General features: G+C 35.4%; 1 protein-coding gene across 1 annotated transcript; it reads right to left on the bottom strand.

Annotated features, from left to right (window-relative positions):
• Window positions 1–15,265: 15,265 nt before the first annotated feature.
• Window positions 15,266–15,771, bottom strand: LOC110018556 (60S ribosomal protein L12-2-like). The gene has a single exon (XM_020715904.1). The coding sequence runs from the start codon at window positions 15,622–15,624 to the stop codon at window positions 15,334–15,336; it is 291 nt and encodes a 96-aa protein (XP_020571563.1). The 5' UTR covers window positions 15,625–15,771; the 3' UTR covers window positions 15,266–15,333.
• Window positions 15,772–17,729: the final 1,958 nt, after the last annotated feature.

Here is a 17,729-nt window from a genome sequence, read left to right as displayed (position 1 = left end):
ATATGACAGTGGGTCCCATTTTTATTAATTTTTTTTTAAAAAAAAATTTTTGATGGATGATTTTGATCGGAAAACGCACGCAGCTCCCCATATGTAATAATTTTCATAGTAGTTAAGAGGCTTTTCTCTGCTTAGATATTTCTCTGCTTGGATATTTGGGTTCAAAGGTTTAAATTAGTAAGATTTTTATTTCTGTAATAATTGTGCCCACTACACCTGCTTTTTAATTTCCGTTTTCAGTTTCTGTCGTAGTTGGTTGTCAGGTGTTTTCTACCTTGCCCAACCTATAATATTTAAGTCTTAATTAGAGGTGTAAACGAGTCGAACACGAGCAAATCATGCTCAGCTCGTTCATATTTCGAACTCAAAAGTTGTTTTTGTGTCCGGCTCGTTTGCTTAACGAGCCGAACACGAGCTATTCACGAACAAAGAATCCTTTTAAGAGCCCTAATCACGTAGCCATAAGACGATAAGGGTTTGAGCAAGATTTAAAAATTATTATTTATATTAAAACATCATTTGAATCGAATTTAAGAATTTTTATTCTATTTTCTTAATCAATATTTTAATTGTTTATAAATCTTCGTAGCCTTGTAGATAATTAGATTTTTTTAAAAATACTACTTTTATATTTATATATATAAACTTGATGAGTAGTATTTTGAGCCATAGAACGAGCCGAACACGAATGAACACATCTTTGTTCGTGTTCGACTTGTTAACTTAGCGAACGAGTTAATCACGAGCTACTCTTAATGACTCGAACACGAGTTGTTCGCGAACAACGAGCCGTTTTGCCAGCCCTAGTCTTAGGACTGTTATTCATCCCAAATAATCTTACCCAAAAAATAATCATTTGAAAAATGTTATTCAAACAGATTTTATGGACCAATCTGTAAATGAATCATATGTTTGACAAACCACTCAGAACTCGGCTTATTGTTTGATTACCTAATTAAATAAATTTTAATATTTTCATAAATACTTAATTACTTAAATAGTTTATTATTTGATCCGTTTATATTTTCAAACAACATCATTTATAAATTATGAACAAAAACTCAATTATAGTTTAATTGAACAACAACATTTAAATGTTGTAAACTCAACACGCATTGTTTTACATTGTTAATTTAGGATCTGTTTGGCACAGCTACGACTGTCTGAAGAAGCAACTATGACGTTGTTGTTGGTGAAGTAGTATGTCTGTTTAGTTAATATGTTTTACTGAAGTTATTTCTGAGGAAAAAGAAAACTGTAACGTCCTTATGTATATATGTTAGTTATAAGTTAGCTCTTTCGTAACAAAAATCAATCAGAAAACCAAAATAAACTTCATAAATGTACAAAGAGTCAAAAGTCTAACGTATTACATTACACATTACTTAATAATAAGTAACACAAAAATTAAAATTACAATAACAAGAATGTAGAAATAAGCAAACATTGCAGAGGAAATTATACACGGTAAAGAGAACATATAAACCAAGACAGAAGTTCGACAAACCTATTATATTTTGTCAGTCTTATTTGTTGAAGTGTGTTGTAAGTCGATTACCTAGTTATACTTCTTTTAGATAAAAATTAAAAAACTAAAATAAAAACAGAACATCTCTCTCTCCCATGTAGCAGATAAACAACATTCTCTTGATTTCACCATTGCAGCTCACCATTGAAGAAAATATTACGTCAAGACATGAGAAAAGAGCTGTAAAAATTTACAACATAAACTTATCTTCCATTCATAAAACTGACATATGAGGAAGTTTAAAGTAGGAAAAATAAAATAAAATAAAATCAGGGCGGCTCAAATTCAAAATAAAGATGTAAATAATATGTCATTAGACCATCAATACAAGATAGAGGACCCATAAAAAAAAGAAATCTTGGTTGTCACACATCAGTTTAGGACCCACAAACTTGTATGAATCAGAAAGCATAGTAGCATTTCAGCCTTCTAGAATAAGCCGAAGGTCATATGACTCATCATAACCCTCTGAATAAAAAAATTGATTCCAAATCTAATTTCAAATCCTTGAGATAACATATAAAAAAAAGAAAGATAGAAAACAACCCTCATTAAAATCACTTCTACATTCCAAAGAAATTATTGGGCGGTATGTATGTAAATGCCACTCATCATTTTTTTCCCCCTAGTTCCAAATCAGCATTAATGTTAGCAAAAGAATGGCAAGCTTCCAATCTATCAAATTATGGTAATTAAACATGTAGGCAATAAGCTCAAAGATCCCTTTTCTTCTCCTAAGCAAGCATAGTTGTGTACTTCTATTTTATGTCACAAAAACTACATGATAAGCCAATGAAAATAGGGATATTGGAGAACACTACGAAAACTTCAGTAATAGCATGCCTTTGTTTTGTAACTCACCTTAAGAGAACAAAACAAAAAGTTCTGGGCACTCCAATTGTCAAAATGCTTATCGCCCTAAAAAAAATGTGTGAATCGTGTTGGTTAACCAATCCAAAAATGTGTGAATCATGTTGGTTAACCAATCCCTTCTTGACATCCTTCAATGCGTATCAAGTGCACACCAACAAAAATGAGACGTCATAAAAATTCAAGTAATATTTTCGTACAATCAAACTCGTGTTGCAGATCAACCAAAATTAACTCTCCAAATATCCTACCACCATTTTAAGAAGTCTGCCAATAGCACATTAACATTTAGAGCATAAAAAAGGAATAAACGAGGAGTAATTCATTCCTAAAAAACATAGTTTAATACAAACATAAATAACAATCTAGGAATGATTCACTCGTACAAATAACAATCAAGCAAAAGGTTCCAATTTAAATCAGTAAAGAAACAGAAATCAAGTTTAAAAACGATGCTCAAGACTTCATGAATCATCAGCATATTTCCTCATTAGGTTGCTCAAAACAACCACTTTGATTTTATGTTTCTTCATATAGAACACCTAAACTTAAAAAAATTTGGAGGAAGGTATGTGAAAAATGTCCAGAAATTGCAGAACAAAGCCCAAGATTCAATATAAAAGTAAGAAAAGGAACAAACCAGAGCTTTCATAGGGAGAAAGAAGACCATTAAACTCAAATAGAGGGTGAAAACCCCATATAACTTTTCAGCCACATGAATCCAACGCTTATGGTAACATAATAGAAAAACATAGCCCATTTTATTAACACAGCAGAACAACATAGATCACAGTGGAAAAACCTAAATTGAAGTGTCTGTAACATAGATCAAGGAAGGTAAGAAAATAATCTCCACATTCCTAGCAAAAACAGCACCAATCGATCAACCCATTGATCTTCAAAGACATGCAAAAACCACCCATGACATGGGCAGAGGATAACAAAACCAGCAAAATAGAACAAAAATGCTGCCAATACGTTAGAAGAACCCAAAAGAACAAAAATCCCGCAAAGATCACATAATAGAAGAGAAGAGTCGAGGGAGAAGACCTCACACTGGGGAGATTGAATACCTTCAGACGATAACACAAGCGAACGAGAACATAGATCCAAACCAGAGGGGATCCGATCGAAACCAAGGGGTACCCGATCAAAATGAGGATGATCCGATCGAAATAAGGGGGGATTGGATCGAAACTGCGGGGAGGGAGAAGAACTCTAAACCACGAAATGCAACGAGAAAAATGAGTTTGCAAAACGTCATAAAACGACACCATGTTTGTTGAAGCTGTGTCACAAAGGCCGCCGCAAACAATGTTGTGACATGACAGGATGACGTACCACAACGGAAACGCAGCATGAAACAAATCCTTAGTTTCCCCAACAAGTTGCTCATATAAAGCTCAAGTAAGGCTTGATTATGACTCATTTCCTTAAATTCACTTCTCGTTAATAAGCTTGATATTTCATATATGAACCAAGCTCGAGCCGAGCTCGAACAAAGTATTTATAAATGAGAACATAGCCTTAAAAGCTCAAACCGAGCTCAAGCTAAGCTTAAACAAACTCTTAATAAAAGGGCCCATGTTCGTACAGGCACATACTCAACTCAACATGATTTGTTTATAATCCTAAACCAATCTGATTTGTGAAATGTCATTTATTAGTTGTTTTATCAAATCTAGTACAAAGAATTCAAAAAAAGATAATTTGAGCAAATCTAGACTCTTAATTTATATAGCAATGCATACATATAAACATAAACTCATGCAATCATACAAGAGCACAGACAAACAACTAAAGACATATCATAAAGTTAACATCAAGCCAAACATGATTAGACAAAGCTCATATTCATGCTAGGCTCAATAAGTAACCATACTTAGAGAAAAAAAACCAAAGTCAAACTAATTATTGAAAAAATCTTATATGTGATGAGTTCTCATATAGATATTTTTTGAGAGTAAAGGTTTTCTGTACATATAATATCGAATAATTTGATTCATTTTAAAAAAAAATATTGAAGTCAAGAATGAAGTCACATGTAACAATACAAAAAATGGCTTGCTCTCTCATGACCAGGAATAATGCCATCACATTTTATATTATCTGTTAAAAGGAGAAACTATACATTCTATAATTCACGAAAGAACTAAACTGTAGAGAAAACAGCTCAGATAATATCAAGCAACCATAAGTTCGAATTGGCATAGCAAAATGCATCACCAAATATAGGAGTTTTATTCAAGCTAATGCAGCAAGCTTCACAAATCTTCTCAAAGGATTTAGCTGCAGAACAAAAACTACAATCAGGGATCAAAACTTTTTATGGATTTTGATAGCTAGGTGTCACGGACCACTTCTCTCAAGTCATTAAGTTAGTCTAAACCTTGCAACAAATGGAATTGGAAACACAAAATCTCTCAAGGAAAGAAGTATGGAGAGGTTATTGAAAGAAACGAACACTTCATTAAATAATGAGTGATAACACACTTAGTTTCTTGGGAACTCTTAGTTGCTTCCAAATGTGAGGTGGGGGGTTAGATTACATTGTAATCTATGAACTTTAGATAGTTCTACATTATTCTTTATATATACATGTCTCAATAACTTTCTAGAATATCTTAGAGTTATCTTGAAGCTTGCCTCTTTCAAAATTTTTCTGGAATGTGAAGGAACCTTCTAGAATTTCTTAGATTATTCTCCTTCTTTCTGATCTTCTCTAGAATGTTCTTTCTCATGGCTAAAAGAATGTGGCTCGTCATTTTTTGAGATATCAGTGCGTGACACTATACCCCACCTAAGCCCGCAATGCCCTCATTGTGCCTTCCTCCTGATACTGTTGGATCTTTTCTTTTCCACAATGTGTTTTCATGTTCCCAGCTGGCTTCCCTATCAGGTAGTCCTTCCTAACTAATGAGGTACTTCTTGTAAATTGGTACTCCTCTTCGTGATTGAACTGTTTAGCAAGTTTTTCATCCACTTTCTTATCAAAAGAAGTTATTATTGTTGTTGGTGCTTGTATAGGATTTCTTCTTGATATAGTCCTCTAAAGAATATTCTAGATTACATTGTAATATATGAACTTTTAGATAGTTCTACATTATTTTTTATATATACATGTTTCAATAACTTTCTAGAATATCTTATAGTTCTCTTGAAGCGTGCCTCTTTAAACATTTTTCTGGAATGTGGAGGGAACTTCTAGAATTTCTTAGATTATTCTCCTTCTTTCTGATCTTCTCTAGAATGTTCTGTTTTATAGCTAAAAGAGTGTAGCTCGTCATTTTTTGAGATAACAGTGTATGACACTCTCCCCCACCAAAGCCCGCAATGCCCTCATTGTGCCTTCCTCCAGAAACTGTTGGATCTTTTCTTTTCCACGATGTGTCTTCATGTTCCCAACTGGTTTCAATATCAGGTAGTCCTTTCAATTTGATGAGGTACTTTTTGTAATTCGGTACTCCTCTTCGATGATTTGATCTGATCAGCAAATTTTTCATCTGCTTTCTTATCAAAAAAAGTGGCTATTATTGTTGGTGCTTGCATAGGGTTTCCTAATGATAGATTTTTTTTATACTCCACGTCTCATTTTCTTGGAAGCCCACTTCTCTGTCCTTATTGCAGTCTTAAGCAGTGGCGCCTGGACCAACATCTTTTATTTGCTTCCATACTAGAAAAACTTGAAAGCTGTTGGCTTTTTTCCTCATAGCTAGTTGTAAAGGAGAGGGGTGTCGTGTAGTGAGATTTCATGGCCAGTTGCTCAATCCTTAGCTCCAACCCAATCTGATAGTTTATCTCCCTTCTAGGTAGTAACTCGTTTGGTAACTCTATAAGTGTGGCACTTTTAAACTCATAGTTTAGCTTTCCTCCTCTTGTCGGATGTCCTTCCTGAATTGGATGACTGATAACATCTTAACTTCTTGCTTGCTAGTCATTATTGTTGGTACGAGGCAAGCTTGATTGTCTTCTATAGATCAGATGCTATCGGCGAATGGTATTGGGAATTCATTAACTTGATCCAAGAAGTCTAGCCCTAGAACAACTTTAAAATCATCCATTAGAAGGACAAAGAAGTCCAATGCTCTTGACCAAGTTCGAACATTAGTCTTTACTCATCTGGCTACTCCATGAATTGGCTTTGTTGTGAAATTCACTACTATGATAGACTCTGCTCCTCCAAGTGTCTGTGGTCCTATCGTTTGTGCTTCTGCAAAGAAGATGAGGTAGTGAGAAGCTTTTGTGTCCACCATTTCTTTAGTAGTCTTCCCATCTATCATGTCCACAAAGCTTAACCCATTTGCTTGGGGATTTGGGGAAGATTGCATCTCATTGAGCAGTTGTATAGATCTTACATGTGTTGTCATATCGCTTCATTTTATTTCCTCTTCTTCATGATGACTTGCATGAAAAAACTTCAATGCTTTCTTTTGAAGACAATCCCATACCCAATGGGGCCCATCACAAAGAAAGCAATTATTATGTGGTTTGATTTTGTTATCATTTTGCTTTTCCTTATTTTTGTTGTTAGATGAGAATGATTCATAGCTAGTCTCTTTCTTGTGTTGGTCCTTATCTCCGTCATCCTTGACATAGGCGCTCTTCTCATCCCTTAGTTTTGTGAACTCTTTTGCATAGTCAATCAGGCCCTCAGCAATGGCGATGGCGGTATCTTGCACTTCACGTCTTCTAAGCTTCGTTTTTTTTTCCTACGAACAAGCTTCTCTCAAGTCTTCTGTGCAGTCTTAGCGCTCTTTCTAAGCTCTAAGTCAGCCTAACCCTTGCAAAACTTGAACTTGGAAATGCAAAAACTCTCTAGGAAAGAAGTAAAGAGAGGTTATTGAAAGAAAGTACCACTTCACTAATAAATGAGTAATTATACATTCTGTTACTTTATAACACTTCACTAAAGAATATTCTAGATTACATTATAATATATGAACTTCTAGATAATTATACATTATTCTTTACATATGCATATTTCGATAACTTTCTAGGAAAGAAGTAAAGAGGGGTTATCGAAAGAAAGGATCACTTCACTAATGAATGAGTAATTATACATTTGGTTACTTTATAACACTTCATTAAAGAATATTCTAGATTACATTGTAATATATGAACTTCTAGATAATTCTACATTATTCTTTACATATGCATATTTCGATAACTTTCTAGAATATCCTAAAGTTCCCTTGAAGCTCGTCTCTTTCAATTTATTCCTGGAATGTAGAGTAACCTTTTAGAATTTCTTAGATTATTCTCCTTTCTGGTCTTCTCTAGAATGTTCTCTCTTATGGCTAAAAGGATGTGGCTTGCCTTTTTTAGAGATGATGGTACAAGACACTCTCTCCCACCTAAGCTCGCAATGCCCTCATTGTGTCTTTCTCCTGATGTTGTTGGATATTTATTTTCCACAATGTGTCTACATGTTCCCAACTAACTTCACTATCAGGCAACCATTTCCACTTGATGAGCTACATCTTGTAGTTTGATACATCTTCGACGATTAATCTGATCACTTCATCCACTTTCTTATCAAAAGTAATGATTATTGTTGTTGGTGCTTGCTTAGGGTTTCATCTTAATGGATCTTTTTTATACTCCACATGTCTTATTTTCTTAGTGGCCCACTTCTCTGTACTTGTACTCTTAAGCAGTGGTGCCCAAACCAACATCTCTTGTATGCTTCCAGACTTGACAAACTTGAAAGATGTTGGGCTTTTTTTCCTCATAGCTAGTTATAAGGAAGAGAGGTGTCGCGTAGTGAGATTTCATGGCTAGTAGCTCAGTCCTTGACTCCAGCATAATTTGATATTTTATCTCTCTTCTAGATAGTAACTCCTTTTGTAACTATGTAAGAGACATTTTTTAACACATCAACTACTGTTGCTACCTCCCTTGGCATGTCTTCTTGGGGCTTTGGTTCTTCATTATTTGAGTCATGAAGAATGGCTAAGTAACTTTTCTCCTCTCGCCGGATGTTCTTCCTGGATGGCTGATAACATCTTAGCTTCTTGCTTGCTAGTCCTTATTGTTAATACTAGGCAAGCTTGATTGTCTTCCATAATGTGGATGCTATTGGAGAATGGTATTGGAAATATCTTTACTTGATCCAAAAAGCCTAGCTCTAGAACAACTTTAAAATCATCCATTAGAAATTTTTTATTGTTTTTATATGAAAAACTATATACTCGTTTAAATTTTTATCTCGTTTATTAGATCATTTAAATACTTGCTCACTTATCATAAACAAATTTACTACAAATTATATTCAAAGATTGAAAATTTTAAACAAGTCAATCTTGAACAATATATAAAAGCTTGACATAAGCTCAAGCCGAGCATGAACAACTTATAATTATACTTAACTAAGTCCGAACTTTGATATACTCGACTCGATTACAACCGAATTGATAGACACTATGAGTTGTTGCAAGTTTAGTGTATTGCACCAATCAAGCAATACTAAAGTGCACAAACACAATATTAAACGTTAGGGTCGGCTGGTAATTATACATTAAATTTAAATTATGATCGTTAAAGAAAGTTAACTAAAAACAAAGTTCAATTTATCTTGAATTCTATTCAATGTATTATATACACACACTGGAGAATTCACATACCTAACATACAAGTCTTTTGTATTACTCATAATTGCATTAAAGCATATGCATGAAAAAGTGCATTTCATTTTAAAGAAGTTAGTATCAATAATAATAATAATAATAATAATAATAATAATAATATATCAATGTTTTTAAAAGCGTGTTTCATGTGCAAAGCGAGACGAACTGCATGACACCCGCTTTGTATCAATGCAATGCGGTTTGAAGAGCTGAAATAAAGTGATCGATCCGTTTCACAATTTAGCGAAAGGGAATAAATGACTACTGAATTAACATGTTTTATGAAATTTGAGAATTTTTTGGTTTATTTATGCTTTAAAATTTATACTTTATTTTGATTTATAAAAAATTTTATGCAAGTTTTAAGTGTTTAATTATTGCGGGAAATTATTAGAAATTGTTTGAAATTTTAATTTGTAGATTCATCCTAAATGTCTGCCATGAAGTTATACAATTAAATTTTTTCTCATTTTATATAACTAGCCTTTAACAAATGAAAATGTTACTAAAAAAATTAATTTAAACAATACAATTAAATTTTATCTCATTTTTTGTTATCTTCGTCGTCTATAAATATTTTTTTCTTTTATCACTCATCTTTTAATAGATTAATTAAACCTAAAAAGTTAGTTTAAAACAATGAGTTAAACAGAGTTAGTGTATTCTGACACTCCTAAACTATAGTAATTCAATGAAAAGAAAAAATATGCATGTCAATTAAATAATATAAAAAAATTTGAGGTCATTTGATGATTTGTACTATTTAATATGATCATTCAATGTGATTTTAAACTTCCACTATGTCTTACTATATCATTTATATATCATTATGTTTTTAATTTGTATGCATCTGTCATAAGAACGTCTAAAAATTGTACCATTTAAGGTACTTCAATATCAATATCATTTTTCATTTACACGGGTACCTTAGCGTTCCCATGCTAGTATCATAAAGATGTGATTTTATCATAACCAAGCATATACATGCAAGCAATTAAAATAGAAAATCTCATTCTTATTTTCTTGTCATACAATTCAATAAACTGAATCATGCATTTAATGACATGAAAATATCAATGACATGCAATCAATAAAATCAATTGAACTTAAAAAGCCAATAAAACTATCTAAGCAAGTTATAGGGTAAATCAGAATTAGAAGAAATCAACTATTATTACAATTTAAATATATATACTAACCCTTTCGATAATTCTTGTAGTCACCTAACCCTTTTCTTCTTCGCACCGCATAAACCCCACAAGGCCTCATTGTCTATGCCTGATAGTGCTTCGGCCCACCTACCTTGGGTCGCGGCCAACTACATATCGCAAACCCTCAACGGTGCCTCCTCCTCCTTCTTCCTCCTCTACCTTAGGTTGCGGGCAACGACGTCGTGCACACAACGTCAACAAACTTTTTCTCCTTCTTTCATCTACGCTTTAAAGTCGATTGCTACCCTCCGTTTCACGGTGTCGCCTCTAGGGTAATACAGTAAGTCTTTTTCCTTGTCGATCTTCTTCCTCACTTTCTCTATCCCCACTTCTTCTTGCTTCTCCTTCAGCCTTTCTGTTTCTGCTCTTCAATAGAGACATGCGACTCTTGAAGACGAAATGAAGAGGTGCACGGAACAAAGAGGTGCTTATCATTATGTCTATTTGATTATTAATATTATATCTTTTTTTACTGGTTATTACATCTTTCACGATATCCTGATATATAGCCGTTCATGGGAAAGCTGCATTAAGCATTTAAAGGTGTTGACGATACTCAGGGTGGTATCTATGTTGGCTTGGATTGGCCACTACCTAAGACTTTAAAGGATTTGAGAGGATTTCTAAGATTTGCAGGATATTGCCAAAAGTTGGTGAAGAGTTACAATTCGATTGGGTGAACGTTGACAGAGTAATTGAAGAAGGATAACTTTTCAGTTGGAGAAAGCTGCGACTCAGGCTTTTGAGAAGTAAAAGAGGTTCATGAGGAGCGTACTAGTGCAGGCATTACATAATTTCACCCAACCATTCATTGTAGAGAATAATGCTTCAAATTATGGGTTAGGCGCATTCTTCATGTAGTGTTAATGACCCCTCGCTTTTTTAAATCAAATGTTAACGACAAGAACCAGACTTAAGCCAGTTTATGAGTGGGAGTCATATGACTTGACCGAGCAAGAGTTTCAACTCTTCCATCTTAAGGACGGTATCTTTTTGGGATGGGAATAATGTTAAATCGGCGCCTACAACACCGTCCGCCTCTTACTCTATTGAGTCGACATTGAGCTTACAAAAACGGTTTGAAAACTTATGTTAGGCATAAGACTAAAAGAGTAATCTAGTCATTTGTTAGTTATTATTGTGGAGTATAAATAATGCTTAAAATGTTTAAGGTTAGGTTATGAGATTGTTGTCTTGAATTTTAACCAAGGTTAGAGTTAGGGTTTGGGAGAAATCATTTACCTCTCAAATTATATTTGTCTACACTTTATGTATTCGGGATTGTATCGTTTCGATTATTTTTACCCTAATTTCTGCAAAAATTTATCTAGTTCCTAGAACATATCAATAAGTTGTCTAAAAGAAGCTTGCTTTTCTGAATAATTGATTATGCATTTGATAGTTAATAGGACCAAATTTCATTAGGTAGATATCATTCTGAGAAATAACTTATGTTTCAACGTTGGCACCTTGAGACGGAGACCTTAACTTAGAACCAAAAAATGGAGTAGAAAAATAGCATATTCCCATTTCTAAAACATCATTTGTTTCTGTCAAACAAATTATAATGTCATGCTCAATGTAGGGCTGTCAATTTGGCTTGTTGTTCGTGAACAGCTCGTGTTTGGCTCGTTAAGCAGCTCGTGTTCGGCTCGTTAGGCTTAACGAACGAGCCGAACACGAATAAATTTTTAAGCTCGAAATGTAAACGAGTCGAACACAAACAACAGTTTGTTCGCTCGTGTTCGGCTCGAAATGGCTCAAAAAAAAATTTATATTAACATTTTATACAATAATATATTACATATATTATTTATATAATACTATATTATATATATTTATGTCTAAGTTTAAATCATAACACCTCATGTGGTAATGTGGTTAGTGTCTTTTTTTGTATAGATTTGATCCAGGTTCGAATCCCACACTTTGCATCTATTTTTCTCAATTTTAGTTTAACGAGTCAATTTCGAGCCGAACACGAACACGACTATTTAAATCGAGTCGAACACAAACACACTGTTCACGAACCGATTTCGAACACAAGCCGATTTCGAACACGAGTTATTTCGAACGAGCCGAACACGAGCCAAGCCTGAGCTCGCTCAAGCTCGGCTCGTTTACAGCCCTAGCTCAATGTCCTAGCCAATCCAAAAGTGAATTATCATAAGAAATTTACTGATTACATGCACCATTCCAAATTTGACAGCAAAATATTTCTATAAAACCTTCACAACATCACGATAAAAAACTAAGAATATGATAGATTAAGTCCACATAAATGTCGGCCTTAGAGGTACATTGGTGTTTCTTGAAATCAGTTTTACTCCTTAGAGGAATATTCACGCATGTACACTGCAGGTGGAGGGGGTTCGGCAAGTGTTTGGCAGCGGTGGGTTGGGGGGCAGGGCAGCGCACTTAGAGGCAGGGGGGGGGGGGAGGGTGGGGGGGGGGTGGGGCAGGAACTATAGCAAGCGGTTGGCAATGGCTGCAGGCTGCAGGCTGCAGGTGGCAGGCGGGCAAGGGTTGCGGCTTACTGGAAGCATTTGATATGAAGAACGGTGTAATTCAAATTCAACCAAATCTACCGAATTCTAAATTCAGCGAAAATGAACTCGGTGTAAACTTTAAATGCATTCGTGTTTTATAATGCATTTGTAATTATTCATACCAAACACAATTTTTTCAAATCTCGGCAAAATAATTACAGTGCACCATAATTTCACTCAACCAAACATCCCTTAAAAAATGTGCATAACAGGCATTCAACAACAATCGGTAAAACTTTTGAGGATGCTTCAAGAAAAAATGGAGCATAAAAATGCTCAAATGTGCATGAGATCATCAGCATCAACAACAAGTTATAATTATTTGGTCCAGCATACATGAAACTCCGTTTCATTATAGTTAAATACATGTGTCAATACAACTTTATGTTCAAGTACAAATTTAATTAATGCTATCTTAGAACTACTCCTGATTCCTACACTTCAACATCAATTATATTTCAATGTTGGAATGCAAAATCGTTTGCACTCCATTTTCCATGTTCAAACCACCTATAAATGGCCAAATCTGTCATCAGCTGATTTATCCTTAATAGGCGGTTCTCCCTTCTTACTACGTCATTTTTAATTTTATCATGCATCCATGCTGATATTTTCTCTTTGCTACACTCAAATTAATTAGTGCATGCGAGAATAATAAAAAAATTCAGGAAAAAGATTTTTCTTGTAGCAAGGAAAGTAAGAGAAGATTCTCTATTTCTCATATTATGGCTGCCAAACTATCATTTGATATTAACTCTTCCATTTCAATCTTATGAATTGAAAAAAGCTCCCTTTTCTATTTCAGAAAGTAAAAAAAAAAAAAAAAAACTGTGAATCAGCTCCTATATAAAATGAAGATCATCAATCTGTTTCGCAGTATAAACCAACATCAAGAAGTACGGATGCAAATTTTTTTCTCAAAGCTACGGTTGATTGAACAAATATGATACAACAACAACAAAGCCTTAATCCCACTACATAGGTTTGGCTACATGAATCTTTTTTCTCCGTTGCATCCTATTTAGAGTCATATTTTCATTTAGTTCTAATAAATTAAGAGCATTTTATACAATAAGCCCAAGTTCCTAGGCCTACCTCTGTCTTTCTTAACATAAGTCAAATCTAAAACATCTACTCTCCTAATTGGATCATCAAATGGTCGACGCTTAATGTGATCAAACCATCTAAGATGACTTTCTCTAATTTTGTCCGTTACAGGAGCTACACCAACATATTCATTTCGCATTTTGTCTCTAAGTGTAAAGCCACTCATCCACCTACTCATTCTCATCTCAACAACACTTAACTTAGTATTATGCTTCTTTTTTAAAGGCCAACATTCAGCGTCATAAAGCATTGCAGATCTCACCACCGTCTTATAAAATTTTCCATTCAGTCTAAGCAGTACTTTTCTATCACACAAAAAGCCCGATGCATTCCTCCACTTCAACCAACCAACTTGAATTCTACTATTAACATCCCCATCTATATCACCATCGCTTTGAACAACAGACCCGAGATATCTAAATCATTCACACATTTTAATAATTTGATCACCCAAAGTTACACTTCTATCACTAGAGCTACTACTACTAAAACTAAATTTCATGTATTCAGTTTTAGTTCTACTCAAATGAAGGCCATTAGACTCCAATGTAGACCTCCATAATTCAAGTTTTTCCTTGGTTTTTTATCTCGTCTTATCCATGAGAAGGATATCATCAGCAAAAAGCTGTAAATGTTTTTAGCAAATAAGTTGAATGCATTTTTCCTTTGCTTTCATTCCAATAAATAATAGTCTTAAAATCTCTTTTAGGTAACATAATAAATATTCCTAATTTAAATAAGAAGAGAATATGTACAATTAAAAGAAATAAATCAGAAGAGAGAAATTTGGAAATAATTTAAATAAGGATAAATAAAGAAACTCCTAATTATAGGGAAGTCCTAATTCAACTGTCTGATTTCTGAGATTTTTGATTGATATCACCCCTCAAATTGATGCTGACTGATCAAGAAGCATCAATTTGTCAACAAGAAACTGATGACGCTCCTTCAAGTATCCTCTTTCAAAAACATCTCGAACTGAAATTTTCATGCTGCATAATTCTTTCCCGTAAATCTGATAGTTAAGATTTTAGAAGACATTCTAAATAGAATTGTCACTCACAAGTTGATTACCAAGAAAATTGCTGATTGAAATTGACCTAAGGTCAAAGAAAGCCAAGAGATCCAAAAAAATCAAAAGAAACCAAAAGAAAACCAAAGAGAACCAAATATTCATGCATTTCCTTGAATTCGATCCAAAACCAAAGGAGAGGAATCTGAAGCCGAAGCCTGCGATACTTGAGTGCGACGAAGAAGACGAAGTCGAAGCCGACGATCCTCGAGTGGAAACAGTTGAAGACTCACAAGAAGTGGTCGGAGGAAGACTCACAAGAAGAAGTTGAAGGTGGAAGAAGCAGTCTAAGATGTCGCAGAACAAATTCGACGAAGCGAGCGATGAAGCAACAAAGAAACAGTTAAAGATGCCGCAGAAGGAGCGAAGGCTAGCAAAGACGACGATGGCGTTCGGATGAAGCCGAAGTGGACGAAGCAGACAAAACTTTCGGCGATTTGCAGTCGAAGACGTAGGAAGCAGCCGACGAAGATGGAATGAGCTCGAAGATGATGACAAACAATTCCCAAAAAGCGAGCGGAACCTCATAATCACCTTCCGAAATCTCCGTCTGCAAATCCGTTGAATCATGGCCATCAACAATGCAGCCAACAGAGACGCAGGTGCCCAGAATCTCCTTGATGGTACCGGAAAGATCCTTAGCCATGGACCTAGATCTCATGATTCTCAATCTCGATTACAGCATCGAGCGAGATGGACAGGATCACAGATTAGAGTTGTAACTAGACACGGGAGACGGAACCACTAGAAGTGGACGAAAGACTTGCTGCCTGGAGACGGGATTAGGGAGATGACGTAGTCGAAGATTGAAGGCGGACAAAGCAAACTGGAACAAAGCACTCTGATATCATGTCAATATTTTGAGCAAATACGTTGAATGCCTTTTTTCTTTGCTTTCATTCTAATAAATAATATTAAATAAAAATTTGATTGAACAGATATGATAATGCAAAAAAATTAAATAAAAAAAGAAATGAATACGCAATTATGAGTATGTTGAACTTTGATTTAATAACAGTTATTAAACTACCAAACATGAGATTAGAAATATATCTGGATCCCTTCAAGGGAAACTGAAAAAGTGCCAAATATTCATATGAAAGAAAGTAAATTAGACCTCCCTAGCCAACAATTCACGAGGGAGATGATATTTCAAAGGGGAATAGCAAACCTTGGCGGCCACAAGTTCACTGATATCAGCCATGTAGCGCACAGAACAGCGCCACACTTATCAGCTATCTACCTAAACATTGCATAATTCCATTCCCTCGAATATGAGCTGGCTCCACAAATCAGTATCTTTGGATGGAAATCCATGGCCCTCTCATCAACCTGGTCGTAATCAATGAGCCCCGTCTTAGAATTCAGCTTATATGACAGACTGCCGAAGACCCTGGACGTTCCTGATATGCTTGTCCTACTTGGCGTATGTATCCGTGGCTATGGTTCACATGCTCACCAGAAAGTGAATCTAATCCCATGGCCAGTTCTTTGGACAGGCGAAGTTCGCAGATGTACAAAAGAACGGCTAAACATTCACACCCCAGCAATCTGGATCAAGAATAAACGCCACCAAAGCTCGCTCGCAACACAAACGATCAATTATAACAATGAATTGATTCCCCCTGTGTTTCCTCCGAATACTTGTTTGTCAAATAACTCCCTAGCGCATCGAGAACTGCCTGGTAAACATAATTTTCCTAGGCGATTAGCTCGATTCCCATGATCTGCCTCTGCCTCAAATTGTCCATGATCTCATGCACGATCCCACCAGTTACAGACAAAAGATAGCTTCCATTGACGCTCCCTTGGATGGAAAAATGGATGGAGAAGAACACGAAGATGAGCATTCCCCTCGCTGCAGCTCGAAGCTCATAGAGCATGCTGAACTCCACTCTCTGCCCATCCTCGGAATCAGCCTCGTCATGAAGAACGACGGAGCCAACGCGCAAATTTTCCGACTTTTGACCGATCAGCTGCTGCGGGAACCATACGTAATCGGCAATCGTTGAACTTCAAGCCCTGCCGAAGGTTTGATTGATGGGAGAGTTCCACACAAGAAGTCCCCAAATCCTTACACAATCCTTAAAATCACGAATCGGCCGGGGAAGAACAGCAGTAGCAACAACAGAAACAGCGGCAGCATCGGCGGAAACAGCGGCAGTAGCAGTAACGAAGAGATGAAGAAGGTTGGGTGGGGTTCGGGCGGGATGATTCCATTAATGAGAAGAGGGAGGGGAAGCCGAACACTAGAAAGTTGATGGGTAGAGAAGATAGAAGAGTAGCCGAAGGACATTGCGGCAGGGTCTGTTTGGGTCTGTTTGGGTCTCTTTGGGCAGCTGCAGCTTATTTAGCTTCTGCTGATAAGCAGCTTATTCTGATAATCTGTTGATGACCAGCTGATCCAGATAAGTTATGTGGCTGTTTGGTTAACGCGTCTGGAAAACAGCTGATTGTGAAAAATTGACCCTTTTGCCTCTGGTCTGAATAAACAGTTCAGCTGTTTGGTTTGTGCGTTTTGTAAACAGTTTATTTGTAAATTTTTTGAGTTGAATGAATAATCTGTGTAGCAGAATGTTATTTTCTCAGATGTCTAGAAATGAAATTGCAAAAAGTTTAATAATATTTATATAACTCAAAAAAGTTGTGATTACATCAACAAAACATAGTGATATAAAGGAAAGTTCAATACACATTTATGGAACTCTAATATGGATTATAGAAAGACCCAAAAAAAAAGAAGAAATAACATGTTAAAATTACAAG

Source organism: Phalaenopsis equestris, unplaced genomic scaffold (genome assembly GCF_001263595.1).
Source record: "Phalaenopsis equestris unplaced genomic scaffold, ASM126359v1 Scaffold000024, whole genome shotgun sequence".
NCBI classification, from domain to species: Eukaryota; Viridiplantae; Streptophyta; class Magnoliopsida; order Asparagales; family Orchidaceae; genus Phalaenopsis; species Phalaenopsis equestris.
Note: the sequence above shows the minus strand (reverse complement) of the source record. Positions and strands in the feature narration are given on the sequence as shown.